Source organism: Excalfactoria chinensis, chromosome 14 (genome assembly GCF_039878825.1).
Source record: "Excalfactoria chinensis isolate bCotChi1 chromosome 14, bCotChi1.hap2, whole genome shotgun sequence".
NCBI classification, from domain to species: domain Eukaryota; kingdom Metazoa; phylum Chordata; class Aves; order Galliformes; family Phasianidae; genus Excalfactoria; species Excalfactoria chinensis.
Window position 1 is genome coordinate 3,706,378 of NC_092838.1, and position 26,382 is coordinate 3,732,759.

General features: G+C 53.7%; 1 protein-coding gene across 1 annotated transcript; it reads left to right on the forward strand.

Moving 5' to 3' along the window:
- The first annotated feature begins 5,810 nt into the window (after window positions 1-5,810).
- Window positions 5,811-25,907, forward strand: RAB26 (RAB26, member RAS oncogene family). Its single transcript, XM_072348992.1, has 9 exons — window positions 5,811-6,114; window positions 7,949-8,059; window positions 21,220-21,261; window positions 21,842-21,908; window positions 21,990-22,042; window positions 22,485-22,550; window positions 22,962-23,018; window positions 23,234-23,310; window positions 23,426-25,907. The coding sequence occupies exons 1-9, from the start codon at window positions 5,929-5,931 to the stop codon at window positions 23,526-23,528; spliced, it is 762 nt and encodes a 253-aa protein (XP_072205093.1). The 5' UTR covers window positions 5,811-5,928; the 3' UTR covers window positions 23,529-25,907.
- The last annotated feature ends 475 nt before the right edge of the window (window positions 25,908-26,382 follow it).

Here is a 26,382-nt window from a genome sequence, read left to right on the forward strand (position 1 = left end):
AGCTGAAGCCAGAGGGCAGCCTGCGGAAGGCACAGAGGCAGAAAAATGCACTCAAAGCCCACAGGACCGACAGGGCCTTGGGGAAGGGCAGGAGCTGGTGGCCTGAGGCTGTTCCCAGCACGGCTGGCAGGAGGACCGTGTGCTCCAGCCGGGAGGAGTCGCTTGGCAGTGGTGTTTTTGCCTCCAATTGGCTGCGGCTGGTTGCAGTTGGCTGTGCCTTCAGCAGGCAGACCTGATGGTTTCCACGTGTGCTCAGCTGTTCAGATGTGATTAGTCCCTCTGATTGCAGAAGGACAGCTGATGCAAATGAAATTGCCTGCAGTCAAAATGTTTGCAGAGCTTGGTACAGCCCTTGGCTTTACTGGCAAAAATGATGTTTCCAGCAATAAAGAAGAAACGCTTTTAAACAAAGCAGGAAATTGTAAAATCGCAGTAAGCAGTGGCAGGGAAATGCTGGCTGCATGGATCCATCACAGCTGATTATATCACAGAGTTAAGGGCACTTTCATGTGCCTAGATCTAGGCTGCCTATGCTGCTCATTCACTGTCAGCTCCACAAAAAAATGCAATTGCCCAAACTCACAAGAGTTCTGTTAATTGGAGACACTCAACTTTCCTCAATAAGCGTTAACAAACCCTATTAATACACTTGCACTGCACCTTTGTAGCCCAGGTTATTAATTACTTGGAGCAACGCTGCTTGTTGACAGCTCAGACCATGGGTGAGCATCACTGCAGGTGTGTGAGAGGACAAGCAGAAAGACAGAAGCTATTGATCCGGGCTGATAAATACTGCTTGCTGTCTGAACAGCACCCTGACGCTGCTTTGCTCTGATGGATGGCTGAATGAGAAGCGGGCACAGAGCTGCATCTCCTGGCACACAAGAGCACAGCTCTGCTCCAATCAGGGAGGTAAAGATGCTTCTCCTTGCTGCAGAACCCTCTGACCAAGGCACAGTGCAGAACAGCAAGCAGCAATGAAATGGCTTGCTCCAGAAGGTCTCTTTTCCAACCCTGGCACTTAGCAGTTCGTTTACTGTCTGGATAGGAGCTTGATGAGCTTCTGCACACCCCTGTGCTAGCTCATTACTGCTGCTTATTGTTTTACAGGGCCCCAAGGATTGCTTCATGTAGCACTGAGCTGTAGCTGGCCCCAGGTGACTTTGGCTCCCTGGTGCCTAAAACTCAGTGTGCAAAAGTGAGCTATGAGAGTTTATCTGCTCAGGTTCATCAGACTCAGGGCTGGTGGTGGGGTCCTGTGAGTGGTGCAGCACAAAGCAACCCTTAGACTGTCCTCTTTCTGACTCACATGTCAGAGGATCATAGAATACCCCAAACTGGAAGGGTCCCATGAGGATCATCAAGTCCAGCCTCTGGCTTTGCACAGGCCTACCCCAAATTCAAATAATATCTCTGGGAGAATGTGTTTAGAGAGGATAAGCAGCCCCTCAGTGCTCACGGTGCTGTCTGCATCCAGAGACTTGACCATCTCTGCACCCTGCAGTCAAGGTGCTTGCTCCATTTCTCTGCGCCTCTCCTGCACTGTGCACCACTGTTCTTGCACTCACTATGCATCTGTGTGTGCTCTGCAACACCCTGAGGTCTGGCAGAGCACAGCCTCAGCTGGGTTGAGAACATGAGCACCACAAAGAAGGCAGGAAGCTTCTGCTCACCCTCCTCTGCATGCTGCAAACCTAACAGTGCATGCACTGATAAAGCTGACACTGTGCCATGTTTGCACACTTGCTTTTGAAATCATACCCATGCCCCAGACCTTACTCATTGCAGGATGTCTCTGTATCTCACTGCAAACTCTCTCAGATTGTTTTAAGCTGAGATGTTTCTAAAATATTTGATGCCTGTGAAATACACCAAACAGATTGGAAGTATCTTCTGTTTGGGAGGCTGAGGGTTTGTTACTCAGCCTTCTCTCTGTAGGACACATTTCAAAGGACTTTTGAACATCTGACTTGACATCACATCTGAAAGCTCTCATGGGCGACTGCTGGAGCAGAGCCAGGCTGAGGGCTCTCATGCGCTCAGTGCTCTGCTGGACGAAATCTTGGCTCATTGCTGTCTTGGCACAAGGGAAACTGATTTCCTGGCCCCAGCCCAGACTTGCTGGGACCTGGCATGGTTGCCCCACTGTGTTACAAAGGGCTGGGCTGGGCCCTGTGCAGCATGGTGGTTCCATAGGGATGCCCATGGGGTGGTGCCAAGAGAGCACTGCTGCATCCCAGCACTGCTGGTGACGGTGTGGGGCACGGAGCTGTGGGATCAAAGCCCTGCAAGGGCAACAGGGTCCCTGTGTGCTGTGTGCTGCTCATTCTGGGGACAGCTTCCACCTTGGGTGCTGTGAGTGGGTGACACTGGGCTGCTGGCATCAGTGCCTCTCCAAGGGGAGAAAGGGAAGTAGTGCCCCCTGGTTGGCAGCTGCACTGATGGGTTCCTTGCCCTACTGGGGAGCAGAGATAGAGCTCAGCCTCTCGACTGCTGGGTTTGATGCATGTGCTTTGGTGAGGAAGGAGGGCTCAGAGAGGTGAGCTAAGGATGGAAACAGAGGGACCGTGCAGAGGAGAGAAGGCAAAGAAGTAGCCAGACAAAAGAAGGAGGTCTGCAAAGTAGGAGTTGACTTGGCAATAAAAGAAAATGGAGAGACAAAAAAAACAGCCTCCCAGCGAAACACTGGAATTTAACTTTCACAGCTGCAAATGGAAAACAATCACTTCCCACACGAAAATAACTGATGGGCTGCATTGACGAGGAGATGTCTGAGGAATTTCAATTAAAAACCAGCGACACTGACAAAGGCAATGAGATTGAAGTGTTCAAAGGTAAGTGAGCAATGGGGAGGGAGGAACAGTAAGTGGCAGGCAGGGAACAATGAGTGCTCAGCTCTGCGTGGGCTGGGCCCCTTGCATGGAGGCACAGAGGGAAAGCGCTGAGCTCTCAGTGTTTTGCCCAAGTTCTTTGTCACTGCTGCACAACAGCACCATGGGCAATGTTCTGGCCTTGTCACCATGGTGTCACTTTTGCCTGTTTGCCCTCCTGTGCCTCCCGTCCGGGTGATGTTTGTCCTCTCTCTCTGTGACTTCTCTTTGGAGTCAGAGCTATGTCTGCTCTTCACCTGCAGGAACAGAGAAAGCAGGGAGAGATACCAGGCCTTCAAACAGCTGGGAGAACTTAAACTTGGCTGGAGGTTCTGCCATAGGCAATGGCAGAGAAAGCCGAGCCACAAGCAGAGCACGGCAGGAGCTTGCTTCAGGTTCCCTGCAGCTACCAGGCCAGCCAGTGAAGAAGATGAGTAACTTCTAAGGCAGCTGACATTGTCTCTGGTGGGAAGAGCATATCCTTGCAGCCTCTCTGAAACAGGGACAGCTCCGCTCCACCTGAGCCAGTGATGGAAACAGAGACCAGCAGGCTTAGGCTTCTGGAAGAGCATTGCCAGGCACCCCCAGAAGGGAGAACACGAAGGTCTCAACCACAGGTTTGGAATTTGCCAGGAAAGGTTCTGCCTGGGTCTGTCAGGAGGCAGAGACCTGCAGTCCTGCATGTGCTGCAGAGCAGCAGAGCTCTCAGGCTGATGGCCCTAATGGGGTTGTGCTGATGGGCTGCCTTGAGAAACAAATCCACTTATATGGAGATGTATGGGAGTAACAACCGACTGCTGTCGGCCCCGTTCAGAGCCTGCCAGATCCTGCGGCCCTGCTTCCCCGAGGCACGCCGCATCTCCAGGCGTGTGTTGTTCCATTAAGCTATTTTTAGCAAACACATTCCCCTTATTTCAGCAGCAGTTATCTGATTAGTTCCTGTAACTATATGAGGAGCAACATTTCCAGGCATGACTGAGAGCAGCGAGCAGGCTCTGCCTCTCCACATGCATTTTCTCAAAGGGAAAAACTTGCTGGGGTTGCTCCTCCCACTGTGTTCCCATGGCTGAGTGGCTCCAAGCACCAGCATTGCATGCAGCCGAGCTCTGCAGCGTGCGACCTTTGGCAGAGCAGCAGCCAGCAGGCAACGTCCCCAATGCCACCTGCAATAAGGGACCATCCCTGTGCCACGTTGCTGCGATGCCGTGGCGATAAGCAGCTGGCTTTGTTTGCTCTGAGCACGCAGCTCTTAAAGATTTCCATCACCATCGGCTGTGATGGGGATGGGGGAAAAACAAAGTCTCTTTGCTAAAGCAGTGCTGGTCCCAGAGAGGCTGTGTACCCTTCCCCCTGTGCAGGGAATGCCCTGTGCCAGCTTCGTTGCTGCATGGGGACAAGCTAAAAATCGTACAGAGCCATTGCTAGCTCCAGCACTGTACTTTGCTCCCTCTGCCTCTATTGACCACAGCCGTCCTGGAAAATCAGATTATAGAGCAAAGCCTTGGCACCAAATCTGCTCTGCCAAGTCAGGTCCTCCATCTCCCAGATGGATCATGGCAGGAAGAGGGTGAGAAGCCTCTGCTGTGACAGCTTTGTCTGCAGCCCAGGCAGGAGGGAGCCCAGAGCTCTGCGGTCACGGCTGTTTGTGTGGCTTTGGGTGGCAAAAAGGGATCTCAGGGGGAACTGAGCCCAACTCATCTCCCCCATCCATGACAGAAGTGCTCAGAGCTCTTCTCTCTGCCTCCTCCTTCCTCAGTGGGAATGTTTTGAGAGAGTAAAACAGGGATTCACTGCAGCTTTAAATGCCCCCAAAGGAGCCGTTCTGCACGCAGAGAAGCACCGCCCTTGAGACACTGCATGTCCAGGAGGGGAGGAAAGGACCCGAGGAAAGGAGGTGCCCATTTGTACTGCTCAGCCCCTGGGGGCACCGAAGGGCCCAAAGAGTAATGCTCGCTTGGACCACAGCAGCAGCACAGCTTCACTGCGGTGCAGTCTGGGCTCTGCCCACAGCTCAGGTTGGTGTGAGCTCCTTTGTGTTGGCCATCAGCTCCTTCTGGGTTTGTGCAAGCCCTGTTACTTATTTACGCCTTCATTGTGTGCCTGCCTGGCTTCTCACTAGGGAGATTTATTTTCCTCCCCTGCTCGAGCCTCCTTCTGCAGGAAGGATAAGGCTGTGCCGCTGGAACTCTGTCACACAGCTAAAGACATTTATTTCAGTTGAGAGAGTCACAAGTGCCTCGGGTGACACTTCATTTGCAGCCAGAAAGAAAGATGCAAAGTGTTCCTCACTGAAACCAGTTGCTGAGACAGACCAAGGATAGTACAAGTTGCCAGCAGAACAGACAGCACCTGCTGCTCCCCAGGGCGTGCTGTGCCACCCCCTGCTCTGTACCTGCTCCTCACCGCTGTGTACCTGCCTCTTGCCCATGCCTCTGCCCAGGTACAGAGCAGTGTGGGAGCTCCAGCTGCTGGAAAACAGGCCCAGACCCAGAGAGCAGCCACTGCCGTGCTCTGCTGTGAGGTGGAGGTACACAGCAGCTCAGGGGCAGCAGGCAGAGTGTGGGGCACAGCACTGCTCCCATGGGGGTGAATGCGCCCATGCTGCACCCCTGGAGTAGTGTGAGCGTGCAGGGTGCTGCTCCTTTTGTGCGTGCTGATGCACGGTGCTCAAGCAACCTTTGTGGATGCAAACGCGCCGTGCATTGCCCTCTCCGTGCCTGCAAACGCAAGCTGCTGCTCCCTCCCTGGGGGCAAACGAAGGCTGCCGCTCTCTTCGTAGGTGCAGACTCACGGTGCGCTGCTCCCTTAGTGGGTGCCCTCGGGCCGCCCCTTCTCGCACGTGTGAGTGCTCGCAGCCCCGCTCCCCTCCCGCACGAGCACCGCTCGGAGCACAGCGCGCAGCGGAGCGCGGCCGGGGAGGAGCGAGCGGGAGCGGAGCGGAGCGTGCCCGGCCCTCGCCGCCACCCCCGCGGCGCTGCCATTGGAAGCGGGGCCGGGCCCGGGGAGGCGGCGGCGGCGGTACAGCCCCGCGCCCTCAGCGCGGCCGCGCTGCCCCGGCATGTCGCGGAAGAAAGCGGCACGGAGCAAAGGCGGTGGCTCCGCGCCCTCCGCCGCGCTGCCCCCCCCCACCGCCGCCGCCCCGCGGAGCCCCGCGCCCGCACCGGAGCTGCCCCGGAACGGCAGCGCTACGCCCGGGCGGCCCTCGCTGAGCAGCAGTGGAGAGTTCTACGACCTCGCCTTCAAGGTGCGAGGGGCTGCGGGGAAAGGGACTGCCCGGGGAGGGGAGGGGAGGGCCGGGTGAGGGCAAAGCGCGGAGTGCGCGGGGGTCCGTGGGGCCGTTCTGTACAGTTCCGAGCTGAGCCGTGCCGTGCAGTTCCGAGCCGTGCCGTGCAGTTCCGAGCCGTGCGATTCCGCGCAGTGAGGAGCGAAGCGGCACCCCCGCGGCCGCCGGCGAAGATCCCCGGGGATGGGGCGGCCGTGGGGCACCTACCGTCGTGCCCTCACTCCCCCACACTCCGTGCCGTGGCTGCCCGCTTCCCGCTGCCATCCCCTACCCCACACCTGCGGGGCTCAGTCCCATCACCCTGCACAGGGCCGTGGGTCCGGCAGCTCTGCAGGAGGCTCCGTGCAAAGCCCTCCACCGAAGGTCTTGTGCTCAACTTTTGCAAGTGGTAATAGATGGCTTTCTGCTTGGATTGGTTACCATAACCTTCTGCTCCCTCTTTACCAAGATAAAGAATTGGGTTATAAACCAGGGTGACAGTTTCCTTGCATTGTACTGGATCTGCTCTGCCTTCTGTTGAAGTGTCCTCAGCTTGTGCTTTCCTGTAAGGGCTCAGCTGGCTCCTTCTCGCTGCTCCGGGTTCTGGCTTGTGAGCCACAGCCCGAACATGTTGGCAGCCCCTCTGCATCCTGCCCCCGACACCAGTCCCTCACAAGCCTAATTCTGGCAGAGGCTGTTGTTCAGCACAGCACAGCCTGTCTCATTTCCAACACAGCTCTCTGTAACCCAGAATGGAGCTCTAAGCTACAGGGAAGGTGGTTTTGACTATTGCAAGGTCTGAGTGTTGGTGCACGGTGCCAGGAGCGCAGCACCTGCGGTGTGGCTATGGCATTGTAAGGATCTAGATGTAGGTTCAGTTCTTTGGGAGGCAGTGGTTGCTGGTACAGCTGCAGCAGCAGTGCAACAGCTGTGCTGATACGGAGCTGACCACGCTTGGATGCTGCCCTGAGCTCCCTTCTCAAATAAACCCAACCATACCAGGTAGCAAAGGCTCTGCTCTGTGGCCAGGTGTTCCTCGCTGATGGATGCTGTACTGTGTTTGGTGCCTGCCTGACTTGATGCATTTGCTCTGCTCCCTCTGCTGAGCTGCCCCGTAGACAGCAGCAGCCCCCCAAGGTGGGCATGGGGCTGCTTCCTGGTGGCAGAGCTGCTGGTGGGAGCCCAGGCTCAGTGCTGCTGGGAGCAGTGGGCTTAGGGGTGGGCACACTCCAGGACTGGTGTTGGAAATCAGCTCTGCTATTTTGTACTAAAATTTTGCACACACACATGCATAAAAAAGCCTTTTTTTAATCCCCATCCCCTGGATCCACACATATACATATGAGTTTATCAGAGCTTGTTGTGTTGTGGCTCTGAGTAGAGCTGTATGGGGAGGTGCAGCAAGCAACTGCTGTGGGGCACCCCAGGAAAGGAGCCAAAATGAGCCCCAGAGGAGAGGCACCCGTGGCTGGGGCTGTCCCCATCCAGGTGGAGTGTCAGAGCCCATGGCACTGGTTGGTGCTGTTGGCTCTTGTGTGGGTTTGCTTTGACCCAGGGCAGTGCCTGTGTTGGAATCGTTGATGTTTGGTCACAGGCTGACAATTTCTGCAGGGACAATGGCAGTCAGGCTCATGAAGGCAGTGCCATGCCCTGGGTGTGTGGAGCAGTGCCATGGAGTGGCGCAGCAGCCCTAGTGCAGCGGGGCTGGGCAGCTGCTTGTACCCAGGATGGGACTTTTGGGTTGCAGAGGGAGTAATGGCTGCAGTGGGGCTGCTTCGGGAGAAGGCTTCCTAACCCTGCTGCCTCCTTCCTGCAGGTGATGCTGGTGGGTGACTCGGGGGTCGGCAAGACTTGCCTGCTGGTGCGCTTCAAGGACGGAGCCTTCCTGGCAGGCAGCTTCATTTCCACCGTGGGGATTGACTTCAGGGTAAGTTGGGATACACCAGGTTGGTGACTGTCCTCGGAACACCAAAATGCTGCTCCGGCCATGTGGCGCTCGGCATCCCGCATCCCTTGAGCACCCCTGGGGCTGAGGGTGGAGGAGGCAGCTGATGGCTGCAGCAGCATCTAATTACAGCTCTGCACAACAACGGGGAGCGTGTCCTCTGTGTGCCCTGGGGAGGGTTTGTGTACGTACAACTGTTCAGCTCTGACCATCTGCCCGGTGAAAATATTTCCCTAAGCCAATGTCGCTGTTTTAAAAACAGGGATAGAAAACAATAACAAAGTGACGCAACCCAACATCTCCTCGAGGCATCTCCAAAGCAGACCTTAAGGGCACGGTGCAGGAGCTCTGTGTCATTGATTGGGCTGTGTATCCTTAGCCCATCCTCCCCAGGCTAAGTTACGGTGGCCATAGCCCAGGCAGCATTTTCTGATGCTGTTGCCTTCGGGTGCTCTGTTGGGAGCTGGTGGCTGGCTTTCCCAGCTGCTTTTTGGTGGGGGTGTTGGATTGATTGGGAGACCTGGAAATGGGCAAGGAGAACTGGTATCCTCAAAGGGTGATGATTGGCCACGTCAAAATCTGGAAGCAGAAGCTGGAAGAAGAGTGGATGGATTGAGGTTTAAGGATGGTTCCCAGCCCCCTCCTGCTCCCTGCAGCAGCCTAGGACATGTAGCACAGTGTGGGACAGTGGGGACAGTCCCTGCGCTGCTCGTTCCGAGGGGGTGATGATGCAGAGAGGTACCTTTGGCTGTGCTGTGCCCTCCCGGCTGCCTTTCTTCATTCAAAACCTGCACAGATGCTGTCCTGGGCACAGACAGAAGCTCTGGTGCCACCGTTCCTGCAGTGCTACCCCTGTGCTCAAGTGTGAGCATTTCCTGCATGTCAGCTCTCGATGCAGAATGAGGCCACAGGGGCCACAAATGTTGGTGTATCAGAGCCCATACTGTTACAACAACATAATCACACCATATTTTGAGTGTTCTTAAAAGGAAAACATTGTATCACAGTGATTGATACCGAGGGCAGCCTTACAACCTGTCACTTATTGATCAGAGTGCTGAAACAAGTGCCACCAAGCAGCAATCAAATTAGGGTTAATTTACTCCTGCAATAGAGCTGTTGGAGGTGCATGGGTCTGAAATGGGTGGATTATGCAGCAGAAAACATCAGGAGTGTGTCCTAAACCTCGTTATTACCATCTCGGTAAGACGCTCATCATTTTTCAGGGACATGGAAATAGTTCTGTGATTGAACATCTCCGCTGCCATTACGATAATCCTGTTTGCAGGCGCCGAGTAATTGTGCCCCTCTGCTGTTTGCATTACAATGCACAATTACAGAACTCCAGGCTGAGAGCACCAGAGGCTTCTGCTGCACAAGCACGTTTGGTGTTTAATTAGCATCCAGCTAATAAGGGAGCTCTCACACTGCCCTTCTTTCGCCATCCCTGAATTCAAAGTCAGGCTTCTGGCTGAAGCCCCCAAGCCCATATGTGCCAATGGGTGACTCTGAATTCATGATGGGCTCTATTCTGCTCTGACCTCACCTTATGGGGCACCCAGAGCCCTCAGTTGTGTCCTTTGGGACTGCCAGGGCAAACAGCTGAAGGATGGCGCTGCTTGAGCAAATGCAATGAATAGATATCCATATAAAATTAGTCAGGCATTACAATTCTTAATGACCCCCTGGGCTTTTCCCTCCTACTGGTTATGGAGAGTCTCTCACGTTTTATTGTTTGTTTGTCATTGTCTCCTAAACAAACACAAGGATGTTGATGTAAATAGCGGCGTTTCCTTTTCCAAACAGACCGGGGAAATTGCAATGTTAGCATTAGAGAAAAACGCATCAGAGTGGAACCTTTTCAGTTCAGAAATGCCCTTCAGCTTCCTACCCTGCTGTGATCCATTCTATGGTGGGAGCATCTGGGGGTCAGAGTCAGGCTCCAGCCACAGCCACACACCCACATCTCTGCCTGTTGTTGCCATTCCCCCCATCCCATCATCACTGCCCCATTCCCCTGGAGAGTACACCCGTGTTAAACAGACACGTCTCACAGTGTCACTTTTGGGCTCCCAGGCCATGCTGGACAATAGGTGTCCAATTATCACCTCCCATGAGCTGTGGCTGCCAGGGCTGTGCTGAGCACTGGTCTACTTCCTTTCCTTGGGCACTGAGGTCGCATGGGACATCTGGGTCCCCAAAGCCCCCACCCAGCATCTCTGCAGCTTGCCTCACCCAGAACTGCCCCAAAACTTTGTGCTTTAGGAATTTCAGGCAGAAAGGACCCCTGGAACAGGACCGTGATGGGAATCAGAGGGGTGAATCCCACCTTCCCGGTGGGGCTGTAACACCTGCACTTTGGGAACGTGGCAGAAGTGTGCACAGGAAGGGGTGGCATCTGACATGGGGTGGTTTGAATGGGGCTGCCCGTGGAGCACGGCTGAATTCAGGGGTCTGTGCTAATTGGACCTGAAAGGAGAGAACATAAAAGGGAAAATTCAAGATGAGCTTTTTCTCCGTGGGAAGAGGCGCTAATGAGGTTCTTTGCGCTGAGCCGGGGAGATGCCTCCTGTGTCAGACAGCCTTACAGACAGGTCTGCAGGGAGCAGCTCTGTTGCTCCTTCTCCCGACGCGTGCAGTGCGATCCCTGCGGGCGCGCAGACCTCGTGCTGCGGCCCCGCTCCGGCGCTGCGTGGGCTGTCCCTCGCAGGGGACACTTCCCCAAAGCCCCGACCCTGCCCCGCTCGCAGGGACCGTCCTGCTCAGCCTTGGTCTCACTGATGTTAATCTGCCCTCAGGAACAGCTCCCGCCCTCGGTAAATAAAAGCTGTCACTGGTGGCCCTGAGCAATGAGGGGCTGTGGTTACATCCTGTGCTGCTCTGGAGGTGCAATCAGTGGTGCGTGATACGATTTTTTTTTGCATAATATATGAGTTGCATCTCTGTTTGAGGCTCTGTTTGTATGCTGTGCCATGCAATGTCTCCATGCAGGGGCTGAGAGCTGTGCTTGACCCAGCAGCGCTGTGAGCAGCAGCGTGTGGACAGGGGGATGTCCTCAGCTCACATCCCCTAAGGGCACTGCCTGTCTCACCCAGTTCTTGGTGCCCAGCTGGGGCACAGAGGGAGCCTTGCACTGGGTGCACCCCTCCGGTGGCTCTTCCTCTGCTTCTGCATTTCTTGCTGCTGCAGGGACGTTAATAGAAGCCAGTTGCCGATTTTATACTTTTGTGTTTGTTGCTGTAAGGAGAGCTGGGCTCTGTTTCCCCAGAGAAGCTTTCCACCCTACTGCCAGATTTCAGAGGGCACTTGCTGTGCTCCTGTAGGGCTGGTGCCGTTCAGGGACCCCACGTTTATTTTATTGATGTCCGATTCTTTGGATAGCAGCCATTGTGGAGCTGCTCCCTGCTCTCAGGACAGTCTCTCCAATAGCCATTATTCCTGAGCAGCCGAGCCCTGCTTTGCTTTCAGCTGCTGCTCCTTTACCTTGCAGAGGGATGCAGCTTTGCAGTCTGCTCCCGATCACACGAAGGCGAAGCTGTCATTTGCATGCAGGGCTCAGTTGCCAAGAGATGCTGAGAGCAGAGCCCCGCGGGCTGCACCCTCTCCCTCCCAGCTGCCGGTGTTTTATTCATGTCTCTTTGGCTCTCACATTTGGAAAATAATAATCCTCAGTGTGCTCTGGTTCTGCAGCACGGCAATGAGCTGCGAATGCCTCCGTGCTGCTGGTAACCCCAGTGGGCAACAGCCTCAATTCCTGCCCTGGTGAAAGCAGAAAGAAATGAGATGATTGCATTCAAAGCAGAAAAGTGCTCGAGTTGCTCTTTACGTGAGACCCAGAGCCCAGGCAAGAAAACTCTCAGGCAGTTTGCACGGTGATGTGAAGGTGATCTTGGTGCACAAAGGGCTCTCTTATGAGCCAGAATGGATTTGGTGCCTAACCCAGCTGTGAAGTCTTGCATCCATCCCAGCCAGCAGTGAAAGTGCTGAGGCAGTGGGCAGATTTTGCAGGAGTTGCTGCTCATCGTTGTGTCCTACAAGGGAGTGGTTCACAGCCCATAAAACACTGAAAAAGGGCCAGAGCGAGTCTAAACGTTCTGAATATTTAATGGAATAAATTTGGCTTAATTTCACTTTCATCTTTCATTTGTGATAAAATATTGAATCCAGTGGTACAGAACTGGGATTTTCTTTGAAAGCAGAGGGAAATGGGGCTGCATGGTCTGTCCCACAGCTGGCTGCTGGGGGACGTCCCTCAGAGCTCCCATGGGAACGGTGGGTGCTGACAGCAGCGGGGTCCTGGGTGCAGTGCTGCGGGTCCACGTGCACCCAGCATGGAGACAGCGTGGGCTGCCTCTCCTTGAGCTGCTGCTGACTCATTCGTTACTGCCGATTAATTATCTGCCCCCAGCAGGATGCGGCACGTTTTGGAGTAAATGAGCCTTTGGGGGAGCACAGCGCAGCGGAGCTCGGCGCATCCTGGCCATTTTGGCCCTGCAGTCAACAACCCAATGCTTGGGGGAGTGCAGTGGGTGTGGGCACCATGGCTGCAGCATTTGGGTTCCAGCAGTCATCCCCATGTTTGGGAATGGAATGGGTTTTGGCAATATATGTTGGTAGCAGAGCATCGTGTCCTGGCACTCGTGCTCCAGCGCTGGGAACAGGCGGTGCCCACCAATGGTCAGCTCCCTTCAGACGAAAATAGAAAGCAAAACAACTCCCCTCCCTTCGGATAATGGAAATATTTTACAAAAGGATCCCATCTGAGTGTATGATAGCTGTGTCTGTGGAGGGAAGGAGCTGTGTCTGAGCCATTGTCCACTCGTCCTTGGCTGGCGGTGGGGGGGGGTACTGGTTACTATGGAAATGGGGAATGGGCAGACTGAGTGCTTGTTTACCTGCAGAGCTCTGCCACGAGTAAACCGAACATCGAGCACCGCGCTGGGGGCTGCTGGGGGCAAGAGGTGCAGTGAGTGGAGGAGGATGGGCTGTGGGAGCCGGTGGGTTTCCTGTGCAGGACATCTTTGCCCACCCCATGGGGACATCCTTGTCCACCTCGTGAAGTTTTGCATTTGGTCAGAGCTGGAGGAGAGCTGTACCATCCCTGCCTGTCGGCTCCATCCCAGTGCTTGCCTTGCAGAGCACTCCATGGCTTGGTTCACCCAACAGGGGCACGGAGTATTTTTAACCCTGGCTAAGCACCAAATCATTACCTCGAAGGACTTCAGAAACCTCTCTGAAACAGCAGCAAATATTTCATATTTATGCCTGCGTGGGAGAAAATATTTCTTCCTGATTGCAAGTAATATCTGTCAAGAGCTCATGCAACTCTGGAGGAGGGTGCACATCCCAGGGCACAGAGCAGACCACAGTGTCAGCACCAACACAGCACCACTTTGGGGATGCAGCAGGTCCCATTGTGAACGTCTGGTGAGGTTTTGTTTCATTTTGTTTTAAATTTAGTCAAAGCCGTTTGATGGAAGGAATCTGTGCTCAGCTGCATTTGTGCAAATGATCCCACATTGGTTCCATGCCCAGAAGCCATGGACATGCAGCAAGCTGGGACCTGGTGGGCCCTGGTTGAATCCTGAGTGCACCTCCGGATGCTTTCCTGCTGGCTCTCAGGCCGTGCTGTTCCTATGCCCAAGTGACACATTTGGGAAATGGAAGGTTTTGCTTTTCCAGCTTTGCTTACGCGGGTGTCTCTATGGAAACCGCTCCGCCGTCCTCCCCTCGCCAGCGGGCTCTGATGGCTGAGAGAAGGGAAGGGTTTGTGGAACGTGCACTGTTTGGGCTTTGGCCCCAAGATCAGTGAGGCCACTCTGTGCTGCTGTGGGTTTTGGTGCTGGGATTTGTCACCCCATGGGGCTGGGGTGGTTCTGCCCCCTGCACCCAGCCCAGCCCTGCACTGCCATCCCAACGGTGGTCCTTGAGGCCCCCTCCAACCCTGGGCATTCAATGATTCTGTGATTTGTTCCATGATTCTATGATTGATTCATTGCTTCAATGATTCTATGAGTGATTCATTGATTCGGTGAATCTATAATTCCCAGTTCCCTTCCTGCTGTGGAGACCTGTTGGTATCGGCATTGTGTCCTTTGCTCTGAACCTTAAAAAAATGCCCATTCATGAACATTTTCCCCCCCAGGTCCTGGCTGAGGGGACTGCCAGGCAGAGCCAGCCCCTCTTTGGGGTGCACTGATCCTGCTGGCAAGAACTTTGCTTGGCTGCTTGGGTAGTGATGCTGAGCACTGGGTTGGAATTGCTGGGTTTTGCTTCCTGGTGTTTTGCTGATGGCTGCGGACTGTGACACAACAGTGCAAAGGAGCTGCATCCATTAATGCAGCCAAGCCAAGCTGACGGGGCTTGGAGCACCCACCTGTCTGCAGGGGTCGGTGTCACCCATCAGGTCCTGAGCATTCAGTCAGCCCCATCCCTGTTCTGGGTTCACCCAGGTGGTGTATGCCCCGTACCTTTGGCTCTCTTTGCATTTTCCCTGCAGTGCTCTGCGTGGTGTTGGAGCAGCTCATGTGAGCTCCTCGGTGCACACAGCCCCGCTTGCTGCACGCTTGCTGCTGGAGCGGAAATGCTGATGGCTCATTGCTACTCACAGTGCCTCTTTTTAGAGCTGAGCGTGGGTTTTGGCAGCAGTGCTGGGCAGCCCACACGGCCTCAAGCAGTGCCAGCCTTGGGAAGGGCTGGCAGGGACATGGGTGCTGTGCCGTGCAGGACTTTCTTGAACCCATTCACATGCCACATGTATTAACATGGTTGAATTAATGTGAGAGGTGCTTGACAGTGCCCAAAATGACTTTGTTCCTGAGCAAGTGTTGCTGCATGACATGTGTGTTTTGCCCCACTTGAATACTGACACTCTTGAGGTCACATTTGTGCTAAAAGCACAGCTTGCTTAGGGGACCCAAGCAAAACCTGCTGAGGTGACTGCAGGTGCCTTTGGGTTCAGTTTTATTTGCAGGAGGGTTTGCAGATGCCCGCTCCGTGGAGCAGAGCACAGTGGGGCACTGCCCGGGTGCTGGGGCAGCAGTACGGGGTTTGGGCAGATGCTGCTTTTGGGGAAAAAAAGGTTCATGGGTGGAGATGACTGTGGCAGTGCATTGCAGCAGTGTGCCTGCCGTGCCCAGCTCCTCGCAGTCCCCTGGGCGCTGCAGTGTGGTTGCTTGCCTGCACTGAGCCTGCAGCAGGGCTGTGTTAGCAGTGACTTGTGGCTTCTTGCTGGACATTTTCATCTGACTTTTGCTGTGGGGTGTCTGTGCTGTGACAGGAGCTGAAGGTTGGTTGGGGTTTCACTGTCTGCAGACTGAACATTTTCCCTGTGGCAGCCACTAGTCTCCTTTGCTTGCAGGGTGTTGGCACCAGAGGTGAATCCAGCAGAGGGGAAACAGGAGCTGGCAGAAGGAGGAGCCCAAAGCTGTGGGTGCCAGGAGGTGCCCATCAGCTCCATTCCCAGTGCAGACGCTGCAGCACGACCTGTGCCTGGCAGGCAGCAGCATCACTATAATTGCTGCCGAGGTGCTGCGAGATGCCAAAGATAGGTCTGGGAGGGGCTGTAGTCTGGCTTCTTCCTTGGAGTCTCTCTGGGGTCACTTCTCAGCTTGCAGCTCCAAACTGATATAGGCACATTGCAGAGAGACCACTCCGATAGCAACAGGAATGCAAGAGCTGGGGGTATTGCTGGAAAGCAGAAAAGCTGATCGTGTGTCCAGTTCTGGCTTACAGCAGGGATGGGTTTGAAGCACCAAGACCTTGTACACACAGGCCATTGCCAGTGTCTCGGTGGAGTTGTACAAAATGGATTGCAGTCATTTAGTTGCTCTCTTTTCCCTAAATCCTTCCTTTGAAAGGCTCAGCTGGATGCAGGTTTCCTGCTTAGAAGGAGCTTTGCTTCCCAGAGCTGCCCAGTGATGCGGCTGTAGGTGAAGGACGAGTGTTTGTGCTGGGATGAGATAAAAAGCTCCAGATCCATTTGTCACATCTGTGGGATTACTGCTTTCTTTATTTGGGGGGGTTGTTTTTTTATGTATTTATTTACTTAGGGATGAGAAGTGCTGTTTAATAATGCTGTTTGCAGTGCTGTCTGCAGAAGATGCTCCGTTACTGCCAGATGCTGCCAGGATTCTCTCCTTGTTTTCCTTTAATTGGGTTGCAAAGTGACCTCTGAAACTTCAGGCAGGTTTCTATCTTTTTGGGTGCCAGATAGAAAGAAGCCTGGCTGCACCTCCAGCTGCAGCTACAGACACTGCTAATTCCATGCTGTGGTGGCTGGAGCCAGGGAGCCTTTCTTGGGCACATCTCCATTGAGCTGAGGCACATCCCCTGCATTGGAAGAAGGCACAGTCTTGCAGCAGCAATCTCACAAGGTCAGAGAGCAGCCCCAAGGCTGCAGGGCTCAGGTAGGATTCCCAGGGCCCTGATCCAAGGATTGGGACAACAATCAGGGCTGTGGGTGCTCATCCAGGGGCTGCTCCCTACCCCATGGCTGGCACAGGGAGATGCTGAACAAAGCAGATTGTTTCATTTCTGATGCTTCTCTGGCACAAAAAACTGATGCAAGGTTTTGTTTTCCCTCAGGAACAGAGTAAACAATTCCCTGTGCAGCATTAATTGATGACCCATTTTTCATCCTCGTAGCATTGACAGGTGCTGTGTACGTTGTACGTGAGAATTGATGCCACAATAAATGTGCTGTGGAGGTTCCTGTTCTGCTTTGCAGCATGCTATGTCGTTGGTGAGGAAAATGAAGATAAATACACAGAGCACTGCGTTACTTATCCCTGGTGCTGGCACAGATCAGTGTGAGCCATCCCTGCCCCTTTGTTTCCAAGGCTTCCTGGTTGGGAAGTCAGCATGGATATTTTAATAGTCTCTCTTCTGTGAGATGCAGGTGGTGAGCCCCATCCACCCACATCTCCTTGGGGCCATTCCCCAGAGCATCCCACGCTTCCAGATCCCACTGTGCTCATCCCATGGGCACTGCTGGGCTGGAATAGGGGGGTGGCTTTAGAGGAGGATGTTGAAGAGCAGAGCAGGGCCTTACTGTAAAACCTGTGATCCTCAACAGATCCTCTTACCCCTAATCTGCCCCTGAGACACATCTCTCTGCTTCTTACCAGAAAAACCTTTTATGTGCAGGCTGATGTGAACAGAAGCTGATAAGCCCCTAATTCTTTGGTGTGTCTGCTCTAAAAAGAAGATTGAATCTTATCTGCTGTGGGGCTGGCAGCCAGGGAGATGCTAATTGCACTTTAATGCAGCGTGCATGGCCCTGGAGGAGAGGGGAAGGTGGGCTCCTTCCCTGTGTTGTGCCTGTCTGCTGCTCCATGACCTGGAGACACCAACCTGGCATCACTCTGAGGACTCATGTGAAGCTGCAGTAAAGGCTCAGCAGTGCTTGTGCTGCTCCAGTGTCTGTTTGCAGTTGTTGGAACTTCAGTGTTTGTTTAGTCCTGATAGGTGTTGATTTCAGGTCCATGAGCAGTGTTTGCCTGCTGCTCTCTTGCTGTGTGTTTCCCCCATCAGACACCACAGGAGGTTTACAGCCAGCTGATTTGTGGGGCTGGCTCTGAGTGGGGCAGCAGGATGCTTTGGGTCTGAGAGATGCTCAGGGCCATGGTGACAGCAGTTCTGGTTTGGGATGCATTCTCACCTGGGACCTTTCCTCCCTTAGAGCATCCCATGTGCCCTAGCTCAGTGCTGTGTTACAGCGTGAGCTGCATGCCAGAATGTGGCATAGCTGCTGTCCTGGGCTGCAAGTGAGCAGGGATTGGACTTTTTCCCTATTCACCCAGTGAGCCTTCTTGAATTTTGTGGTGCTGCTCTTAGAGCCCCTGTGCTGCCACAGGCTGAGCTGCTGTGGCTGGAGGTGCTGAGTTTGCTGGCAGCACGTGTTTGTTGACTGGGGAAGCTCCAGGGTTTTAATGAGCAAATTGTGGTGTCCTGCTGCTTCGGGCAGCTTTCCATATTGATCCTTCATCCACTCCCATTGCTGCTCTCGCAGGCACAGTGTGTGTGTGTGTCTGTCTGTAGGTGCAGCCCCACTCAGCTGTGTGGTATCTGTGCTGGGGCAGGAATCTTGGGTCTGCCTTCAGAGCACACCGATGGCATTTGGTAGCATTCTGTTCCAGCCTCAATGCAGGAGGCAGTGGTGTCCACCCTGTGGCTGAACTGGCAGCGAGCTGGGCTCTGCACCTGCACCTGCCAAGGGGTTCTCAGGGAGTGATCATGTCCCCTTCCCTGAGTCTCCCTCTACCATTGGTGTCCCCCCTTCCATCTGTGTGCATGGAAGTGTTGTGGTGGCTGGGTTACCCTGAGCCCTCGGGTGTGCTGGGGGAACCAGAGGGTGTTCTCCTCCTCCCTGTGCTGGAGGGTTGCAGTGAGCAGCTTTTGATTTGTCAAGTTTAATTGTGAAGCGAGTTAATCCATGTATCCAACTGAATGCTTAAGGCTTTAATTAATTAGTAAGCTAACGTGTAGAAAAGATGCAAGGAGGGAGAGAACACTGGGTTGGGTTGTCCATGAGATAACTGACCGCATGCTGATGCTCCAGCCTTGGTGGGCAATGCACGTGGCTCCCAGTGGGACATCCCTCAGTGAGCAGTGCCCCAGCAGCAGCTGCAAACATGGTGTCAGGGAGCAGTGGGGTGTGGGGAGCAGCCTCTGGGTCTTCTTTTAATCTGCTTCCTAATGGCAGTGCTGTGTGGGACCATGCTGTGGCTACAGCACTGGGTGGGTGATGCTGCCTATCACTGAGATCTGTCTGCTGGGTAATTGCATTGCCCCTCCATCTGCAAGGTTCCAAATTTACTTATCTGATGTTCTGAGGACAATTTAACTTAAAAACACCTTGTTCCTGCAGCAGTGACTATCTGAGTGTTCCACACTGTAAGCTCTGCTAGAAAATGCTTTGACAGCACTGTCAAAGCCCGTATGAAAAGCTGCATAAGAACTTCTTTCCTGAACATGCAGAGAGCAACAGCAGAGATCAGTTGCATGGACAGCTTTGCTGGAAGCATTTCTTCTATAGTGTGCTGTGTGAGCCTGTGCTTGAGTGCAGTGCTCCCTCACTTGTCCTGAGTTTGTCCTGCAGTGGATGAGCTAAAGTATCAGCTTCATGCTGCAGCCTTGCAGACTCATGCATTTTCCCCAGCCTGTCCCAGCAGCACCTCGATGCACAGCTCCCTGCTGCTCTTCCAGATGGTAATTAAAGCTGAAGAATCCTCCCCTAACCCAAAATGTAGGGCAGCTGTAATTAGTGTGAATCCTGCTGCTGCTCGCTTGCTTTTAATTAAGCTCCTCCAGAGGACAGGTACTAAACGAGGTGTCAGCACTCACCAGGTGGTTTGTGGAGTGAGGTTTGTGGGGTGAGGTTTGCAGCACAGCCACTGCCTGTTGTGCTCCAAACACACAGTTGTGCTCCAGGCATCGCTCAGCAAGCAGAGGATTGAGGAGGTGCATGTGGCACCTTGGGCTGCTGACCCCACTGCTCAGTGCCAGGGCACAGCTATTGTCTGCAGCCAGGCTGGGATATGGGTATCAGCCTGAGCTGTGCTGCAGGGCAGGGAGGGCACCACAGGTCCCCAAGCAGTCCTGCTGTAGGCAGCTGCAAGCTGTCGCCTGCAGGAAATCACCTGTGGCTGTTGGCAAATGTTTTCCTTTTGTCGAGCAATGAGGCTTGTGCTATGAAATATTTAGTGAGAGCTAGCTGATTACAACAAAGAAACGAACAGACATCCTGGAAAAATAACGTGTAATTATTGCAAGGTATTTTACAACCTACCAAGGCAAACTGCAAATGTGCTGATGCTTTGTTAGGAAGGCAGCAGCTCCAGGCTGGGCTGGGTGTTCTCACCGGTGCTGCTTGAAGCTGTGATGCAGCAGACCCATCAGCAGCTCCAGCTGTGCACCTGCAGCTTTCCCTTTCCCCTGTGTGGCTGCAGCTCAAGCTGCCCACTCTTTCCCCTCCTAGGCTGTGAGTCACTCCTCTCCCTCGTCTCCATCACTGCCTTTGAAGGTATTTATAAACCATGTTCATCTCCCTGCACCCGCTTCAGCAGACAGTGTAAATTTAGCGTGCTTTTTCGCTCCACGCCATCCTCCTCATCCACATCCTTGTGGCCATGCTCTAATGGAAAGCAATGGGATTGGCATCACAGCAGGTACCACTACCCCATCCCACCTGGCCCCTTCATGCACCATTTCTTGGGTGTTTGTTTTTTTTAAGCATACCCCAGTGATCACTGTGCTTATTTCTGTGGATCTCTGCTCTTTGATCTGGGACTTCTTTATGTTTAGGATCGGGTTTAGTTAACGCACTGGGGATGCTGAGTGCCTCGCTGTGCCCATCCTACAGCTCTGCTGGCTTCAGTGGGGCTCTGAAAATCAGCTGGCAGTGCTCTGCTGCTGCAGACCTGGAGCTGTCTGGAAATGCATTGGCATCAAATAGGAAAACTGTGGTTGGTGATGCCAAGGATATCTATGTGTCCTGTGCCTGCCTGGTCAGGCGCTGCTGCTGCAACACATCACATGATGACAACTCATGGCTCACCTTGGAGTCAGTCCACAGCGCAATTGCTGTTAGGGCCAATTAATTTGCTGAGCATTGTGGTGGTGGTGTGGGAGCTGCTGGATCATTATTTGCAGTTGTTTATGCAGGAAGAGGGCACCCAGCAACACTGCCTGGCTCTGGCTGGGGCACAATAGGCATCACCTCACCCCAGACAGATGTGGGGACCCGGCACAGTGCTTGCTGGGAGAGCAACAAGTAAAAGCAGCAGGAAAAGGAGATCTGTGTAAGTTGCTAACTGGATATGGAGTTGCTAGCTGTGTCTTTTGAAGGCTGCTAAGATGGGATGCCGACACTCGTTAATTTATTGCCAGAGGTGGTCCAGCCCGAGCTGCACACCACATTAAATCAGCATTGTAGACACAAAGATTTAAGTATCCAAATAGATGTAACTTGCAGCAGACACAGGAAATGATCTTGCTGTGCAAATTGCTCCAACAGGCACCGTGGCTGCGTTGTGCAAGTTTAAAAGATGGGGAGAGAAAATCAGCAACGCATTGGCAGAGTTGGTATAAGGCAGCAGCTCCCAGCCTCAGCACTGCTTCTCTTTGCTCTTGTCTTGCAGAACAAGGTGCTGACGGTGGATGGGGTGAAGGTGAAGCTGCAGGTGAGTCCCTGGAGCTATGCTTACAGTGTTCAGGGTTCAGTGAAACCCTTTGGAGCCACAGGGCTGGGCACAGCCCCAAGAGTCCAATCTCCTCTCATGTTTGGAAGCTGCCATTGTGCGTGTCCCCACTTCGCCAGCTGTGTTGGCATGCGGATATGCACATGTACACATGTGCAGCCCAGCTGTGCCAGTAGTGCCCATCTTCCCCTGATAGCAGCTCAGTGCTCTGGAAACACTACTGTGCTAAACCTGGATCAGTTCAATGCATGGTCCCTGCACATCCTTCCACTGGTAGATTACCAATGGAGCTCTTCATCACACACCACGTCCCTGCAGCTGGATGTGCTGATGAACAGGGAGGTGCTGCTTGCATATTTATTGCACTTGTCACCTCTTACCATCCTCAGAAAGCTCCTCTGCAGCTGCAAACTGCTCGTGTGCAAATAGATCAGCCCCTGGGTTGCTGTTAGAAGCAAAATGCTGAAAAAACTTTGTGGGGTTGCAGGGTGCGATGGTCGGGTGCTGTTTCCATCCCGTGAGTGGTAGCATGATGCTCTCACCCCTCTCCTCTGCCTTGTAGATCTGGGACACAGCCGGCCAGGAGCGCTTCCGCAGTGTCACACACGCATATTATCGCGATGCCCATGGTGAGCACAACCCCAGCAGGACTGGGAGGCTCGGGGAGCACAGTGTGGTGCCAGCACTAACACCCACCACTCTCTCCACAGCCCTGCTGCTGCTGTATGATGTCACCAACAAGGCATCCTTTGACAACATCCAGGTATGTGCGGCAACTCCCAGACTGTGCCCAGCTGGCAGCTGCTGAGGGGCTGCTGATGTGGATGCCGGAGGACACACAGAGAACATTTTCCCTTTCCTGGCAATAAGAAGGGCCAATGGATTCAGCTCAGTGGCAGATTTATGCCATATATAATCACAGCACCAGCTGGAGAGCTTGCTCCTGGTGAACAGGGGCAGCTGGCTGCCAGCAGTGAGGTGCTCCCTTGTCCCCACTCTGCTGTAGTGCATCCCCATGTTGCCCCATTGCCTTAGCAGCAAACCTGAGCAGAGGAGAGGACCACATCCTACTGTCCCTCATTCCCTGCAGCCTCACAGGTTCCCCACACATGGCACCCAATGTCCAGGGCTGGGCAGCTCCAGCTGACTCCTCCTATTCCTGGAGCCCATCTCACTGCAGCCCATCTCTGGTTGTCTCCCTCCAGGCATGGCTGACAGAGATTCATGAATACGCACAGCAGGACGTGGTCCTTATGTTACTGGGAAACAAGGTGAGCTGGTCCCACGGAGCTGGTCCTGTCAGGATGCTATGGATGTGGGCAGGGGTGGGTGCAGTGCAGACATGTAGCTGCAGGTTTTGGGCCAGCAGAGGCACAGAAAGTGGCCACCTGTCCCAGGGAAGGATGCTCTCATCACCAAAGCTGTGCTCCTGCCCATCTCCCTCCTGGTGCACAGCAGCTGGCTCCTGCTCTGTGTGCTGCTGGGCTGCAGAGTCTCTCCCAGGAATGCTGCATTGAATTGAGGTGCTGGAGATGGAAGCAGAGTCCTGTGCTCACCCCGCAGACCTGAACCCCAGATCCCCTTTATTGCCTGTGTTGATAGGATGGGACAGAATGAGACCTTTCCTGGGACATGGAGCTTATCTAATGCTGAGCCTCCCTTTATTCTTTTACTATTGGCAGGTGGATTCAGCCCAGGACAGAGTGGTGAAAAGGGAAGATGGAGAAAAACTGGCTAAGGTATGGGAGGTTCTCTTTGCAACGTGGGGGTATTTCTTATGCTTAGTCTGGACAGACAGCACAGGAGCCATGGGGACAACTGCAGAGTGGGATTTATCCTTTGTCTCGCTCTCTTCTCCATCATCTGCTCATCCTTTAACCCTCCGCTGCCCTCTTTGGTTCTATGTCTTCACATTTCTTCTGAAGCTCTGTACAAATGTTGTCTTGTCCTGCAGGAGTACGGGGTGCCCTTCATGGAGACCAGCGCCAAAAGCGGCCTCAATGTGGAATTAGCATTCACAGCTATTGCAAAGTAAGGGGGGGGGTCCTGGCTGTGGGGAGGGCGGTCACTGTGAAGGGGTTGATGTCACACAGCTTGGTAGCAGGCTGCGTGGGCAGAGAAGTAATGTGCTTTCCCCTTCCTGCAGAGAACTGAAACACAGGTCCATGAAGCTGCCCAACGAACCCAAATTCAAGCTCCATGATTATGTGAAGAAGGAAGTGAGAGGCTCGGGCTGCTGCAGGTTCTGATGTGCTCGGTGCATTTGTACAGAGACTCATGCCACGTGTTTGTGCGCCGCGCTCTCTCCTCTTGGACAGTGTGTGCATGTCTGTCTTGTGTCTGTATCCGCGTAAAAGGTGAGCTGAGATGTGGGGGGTGAAACCAGCAGAAGCTCCTCAGGCTGGCATACAAGGCTGGCATACAAGGCTGGCCGTGCTGCACCACAGCTGCTCCCTGAGCACTGCAGCACCCACAGCCCCACAGAGAAGCAGCACCTCTCCCAGCTGCTCCACTCCTGCCTTGCTCAGAGCCTCTTCCTGGTGCAGCTGCGGCTCCTTCCAGAGCGATGGGTTCCTGCACCTGTTCAGCTTAGCCCAGAGCATCTTTGGGTGTGTGAGTGTTAGGAGTGACGATGTGGGGGAGTGCCTGCTCCCCACCAAACACCTGGGCAGGAGAAACCCTGAGTTCCCTTTTCCCACACCCTTGGAATTCAGCTGTTCAGATCCTGGGGCAGGCAGGAAGGCTTTGTTTTCAAGGCAACCGTTTTTGTAGCTGCTTACTTCTGTCTGTCGGTCCTTCCCCGTGTTGTAACATACCTCCTTGATGAAGACTTCTCCTCTTCCCTGCAGAAGACAAGAGCTTAGATGTCTGTTTGTTTGAGTGAGCTCCTGCAAACACATCTGTTGTACAGAGATCTCCTGACTGTTTATCTATTTGGTAAAGGCTTTGGTTCTCTTACTACAGCCACTTCTAGTACTTTAATGAGAAGAAAGCTAATGTTCTGCAGCTTCTTTTAAATACCTTTATGTAAGTGTGATAACATTTCTAGACCACAGCGATGCTTTGCTATCTCTGAAGTTCTCTTGGGACAGCTCTTTCTTCTAACAGAAGAAAGATGAGGAGAGCGCTGTAGGCATTGATTGTACAGGTCTAAGATTCTTCTGCCAGCTCTCTTCAATGGACTCCTCACCCCTTTTGTCTGGCGCCAAGCATTTGGCTTTTGCTTTTTCTTCCAAGCTGCACTTCAAAGTACAAATCTGGATGCTGTGTTTGGCCTTTGGCAGTTTTCTTATTCAGCAATTCCACACGCACCGACACCAGGTGCCCACTGCATTGAACCTCCCTGCACTGCTCTAAACGGACCACTGAAGTTCACTCCCCAAACACCAGCTTTCTCAGCAGTGATTTGGGGTGCAGCTGCCCCTCATTGTGCCAGCTTGAGCTGCAGCAGCATCCCCAAAGGGCACAAAGACCCTCAGCACAGGAGCCAGGCAGGCAGTGACAGAGGAGACCCCTCGGGAGCTGCGCTTCTCAGTGAGCTGCAGTAAAATAAGCAACGTGCAGAGCAACTGCTGAAACGGGTCCAGCACAGTAATAACACGGAGCCTAAAATAAACCTTTTCATAAATAGCTTTTTAGGGAGAAACGTCTTTCAGTTGTCTTTATTTTTGTTAAAAATAAAACCCTTTCCTGGGGGATGTTTGCAGCACTCAGCCTGCTGCCATTGAGCATCCCTGGGCAGATCCTGCTCCCTGCTGGCAGCCAGTAGGCAGGACATGAGGAACAGCAGACAAGGCCTCCTCTTTCTCATCAGCCCTGCCAGTCACTCCTTCCTTAACAATCACCCTCTCAAGCCTCCAAGCATCACTGCAGCTGCCCTGCACGCTGATCAGGCATTATGAAGGAGTGGAAACCTACTGAACTGTTTTGTGCTGCTTTGCTGAGCTTTGGTGCGCTCCTGTGGCTGCTACCTGGTCAGTACCTTTCACGTGATGCTGCTTAACAGCTACCTCCACCGTTCTCATTCTGAGCTGTAGCACACGCTAGCTGAGGTTAAAAAAGAATGGGACTTCTTACAGCCCCCAGCCTTGCCATGGAGGCACAGGAGACGAGCAGCTCCCACACCCAGCTCTGTTCTCAAGCCTGCCTTTGGTATCGTATGGTCTCACTTAGCAGTGTAACAGCGATCCCTGTCCCCACGCTGCTAATCCCCTGCACACTCCCCTCTTCGGGCAGGAATGCCTTTAGTTCTTTAGCGAGGGACCAAAAGCAAACTAAATAAGTAGAGGAGATGCAAATGCTACTCTCCGAATATACCTACCAGGACCTAAACAATGCAGCACAAGCATCACAACTGCATTTGTGGCCTCTTTTAACATACCCACACACTTCAATGAGGCCCAGCTCAACCCTATCACACGCTGCCTATGTTCTACTTGCTCCCATTGCCTGCACACAATGTTCTGCTGACACCATTCTTCACATGGGCACCGACTGCCGCCCAGCGGTGTAGCAGCGCTCAGTGCACACAAAGGCCAGAGAACACGGCATTACTTGCACTTCTCATCCGTGCTGGCTCGTTTCTAGCTCTTGTTTCATCCCCGTTAATAAACTTTTGTATTAATCTCTGCGGCGTGTTGGCTATTGTCGCACAGAACCCGGAGCTGAAGGTCCGGGTCGGTCTGTGGTTTCTGAGTGACGCATAAAAGGAACAGACACAGAAGTTGGGAGTCTTAAGAAAGCTTTATTCGATCTCTAAGCGATTAGGTCAGCCCGGTACCGGCTCTCACTGCTCCTCACGCCGCTGCGATCCGGATCCCGGCGGGCCCTGAGGAAAGAAGGCCTCACAGTGAGAGCGAGCCGCACCGCCCGGCCCAGCCCCACCGCGGGGCCGCGAGCCTCAGCCGCAGAGTGTCAGCAGTGGCCGCGGCCGCCCGCCGCCCTCAGACGAGGTGTCAGAAAAGTCAAGCAGAAATCATCCCCGACTCGCACCGCCTCACAGCGCCCGCCCGCAGCCCGCAACCAGCACCACTCACCTCCCGCATGGAAAGGCCGAAACGTGCTCTCGCGGTAGAATTTATACATATCCCACCGCCGCTATTG

What these genes read in the sequence shown, in the direction of transcription:
- RAB26 (XM_072348992.1), top strand. Translation starts at nt 5,929, where the DNA reads ATGTCGCGGAAGAAAGCGGCACGGAGCAAAGGCGGTGGCTCCGCGCCC. An exon ending in ATATTATCGCGATGCCCATG is followed by an intron (nt 21,909 to 21,989) that starts GTGAGCACAACC and finishes CTCTCTCCACAG; the next exon opens with CCCTGCTGCTGCTGTATGAT. An exon ending in TTATGTTACTGGGAAACAAG is followed by an intron (nt 22,551 to 22,961) that starts GTGAGCTGGTCC and finishes TACTATTGGCAG; the next exon opens with GTGGATTCAGCCCAGGACAG.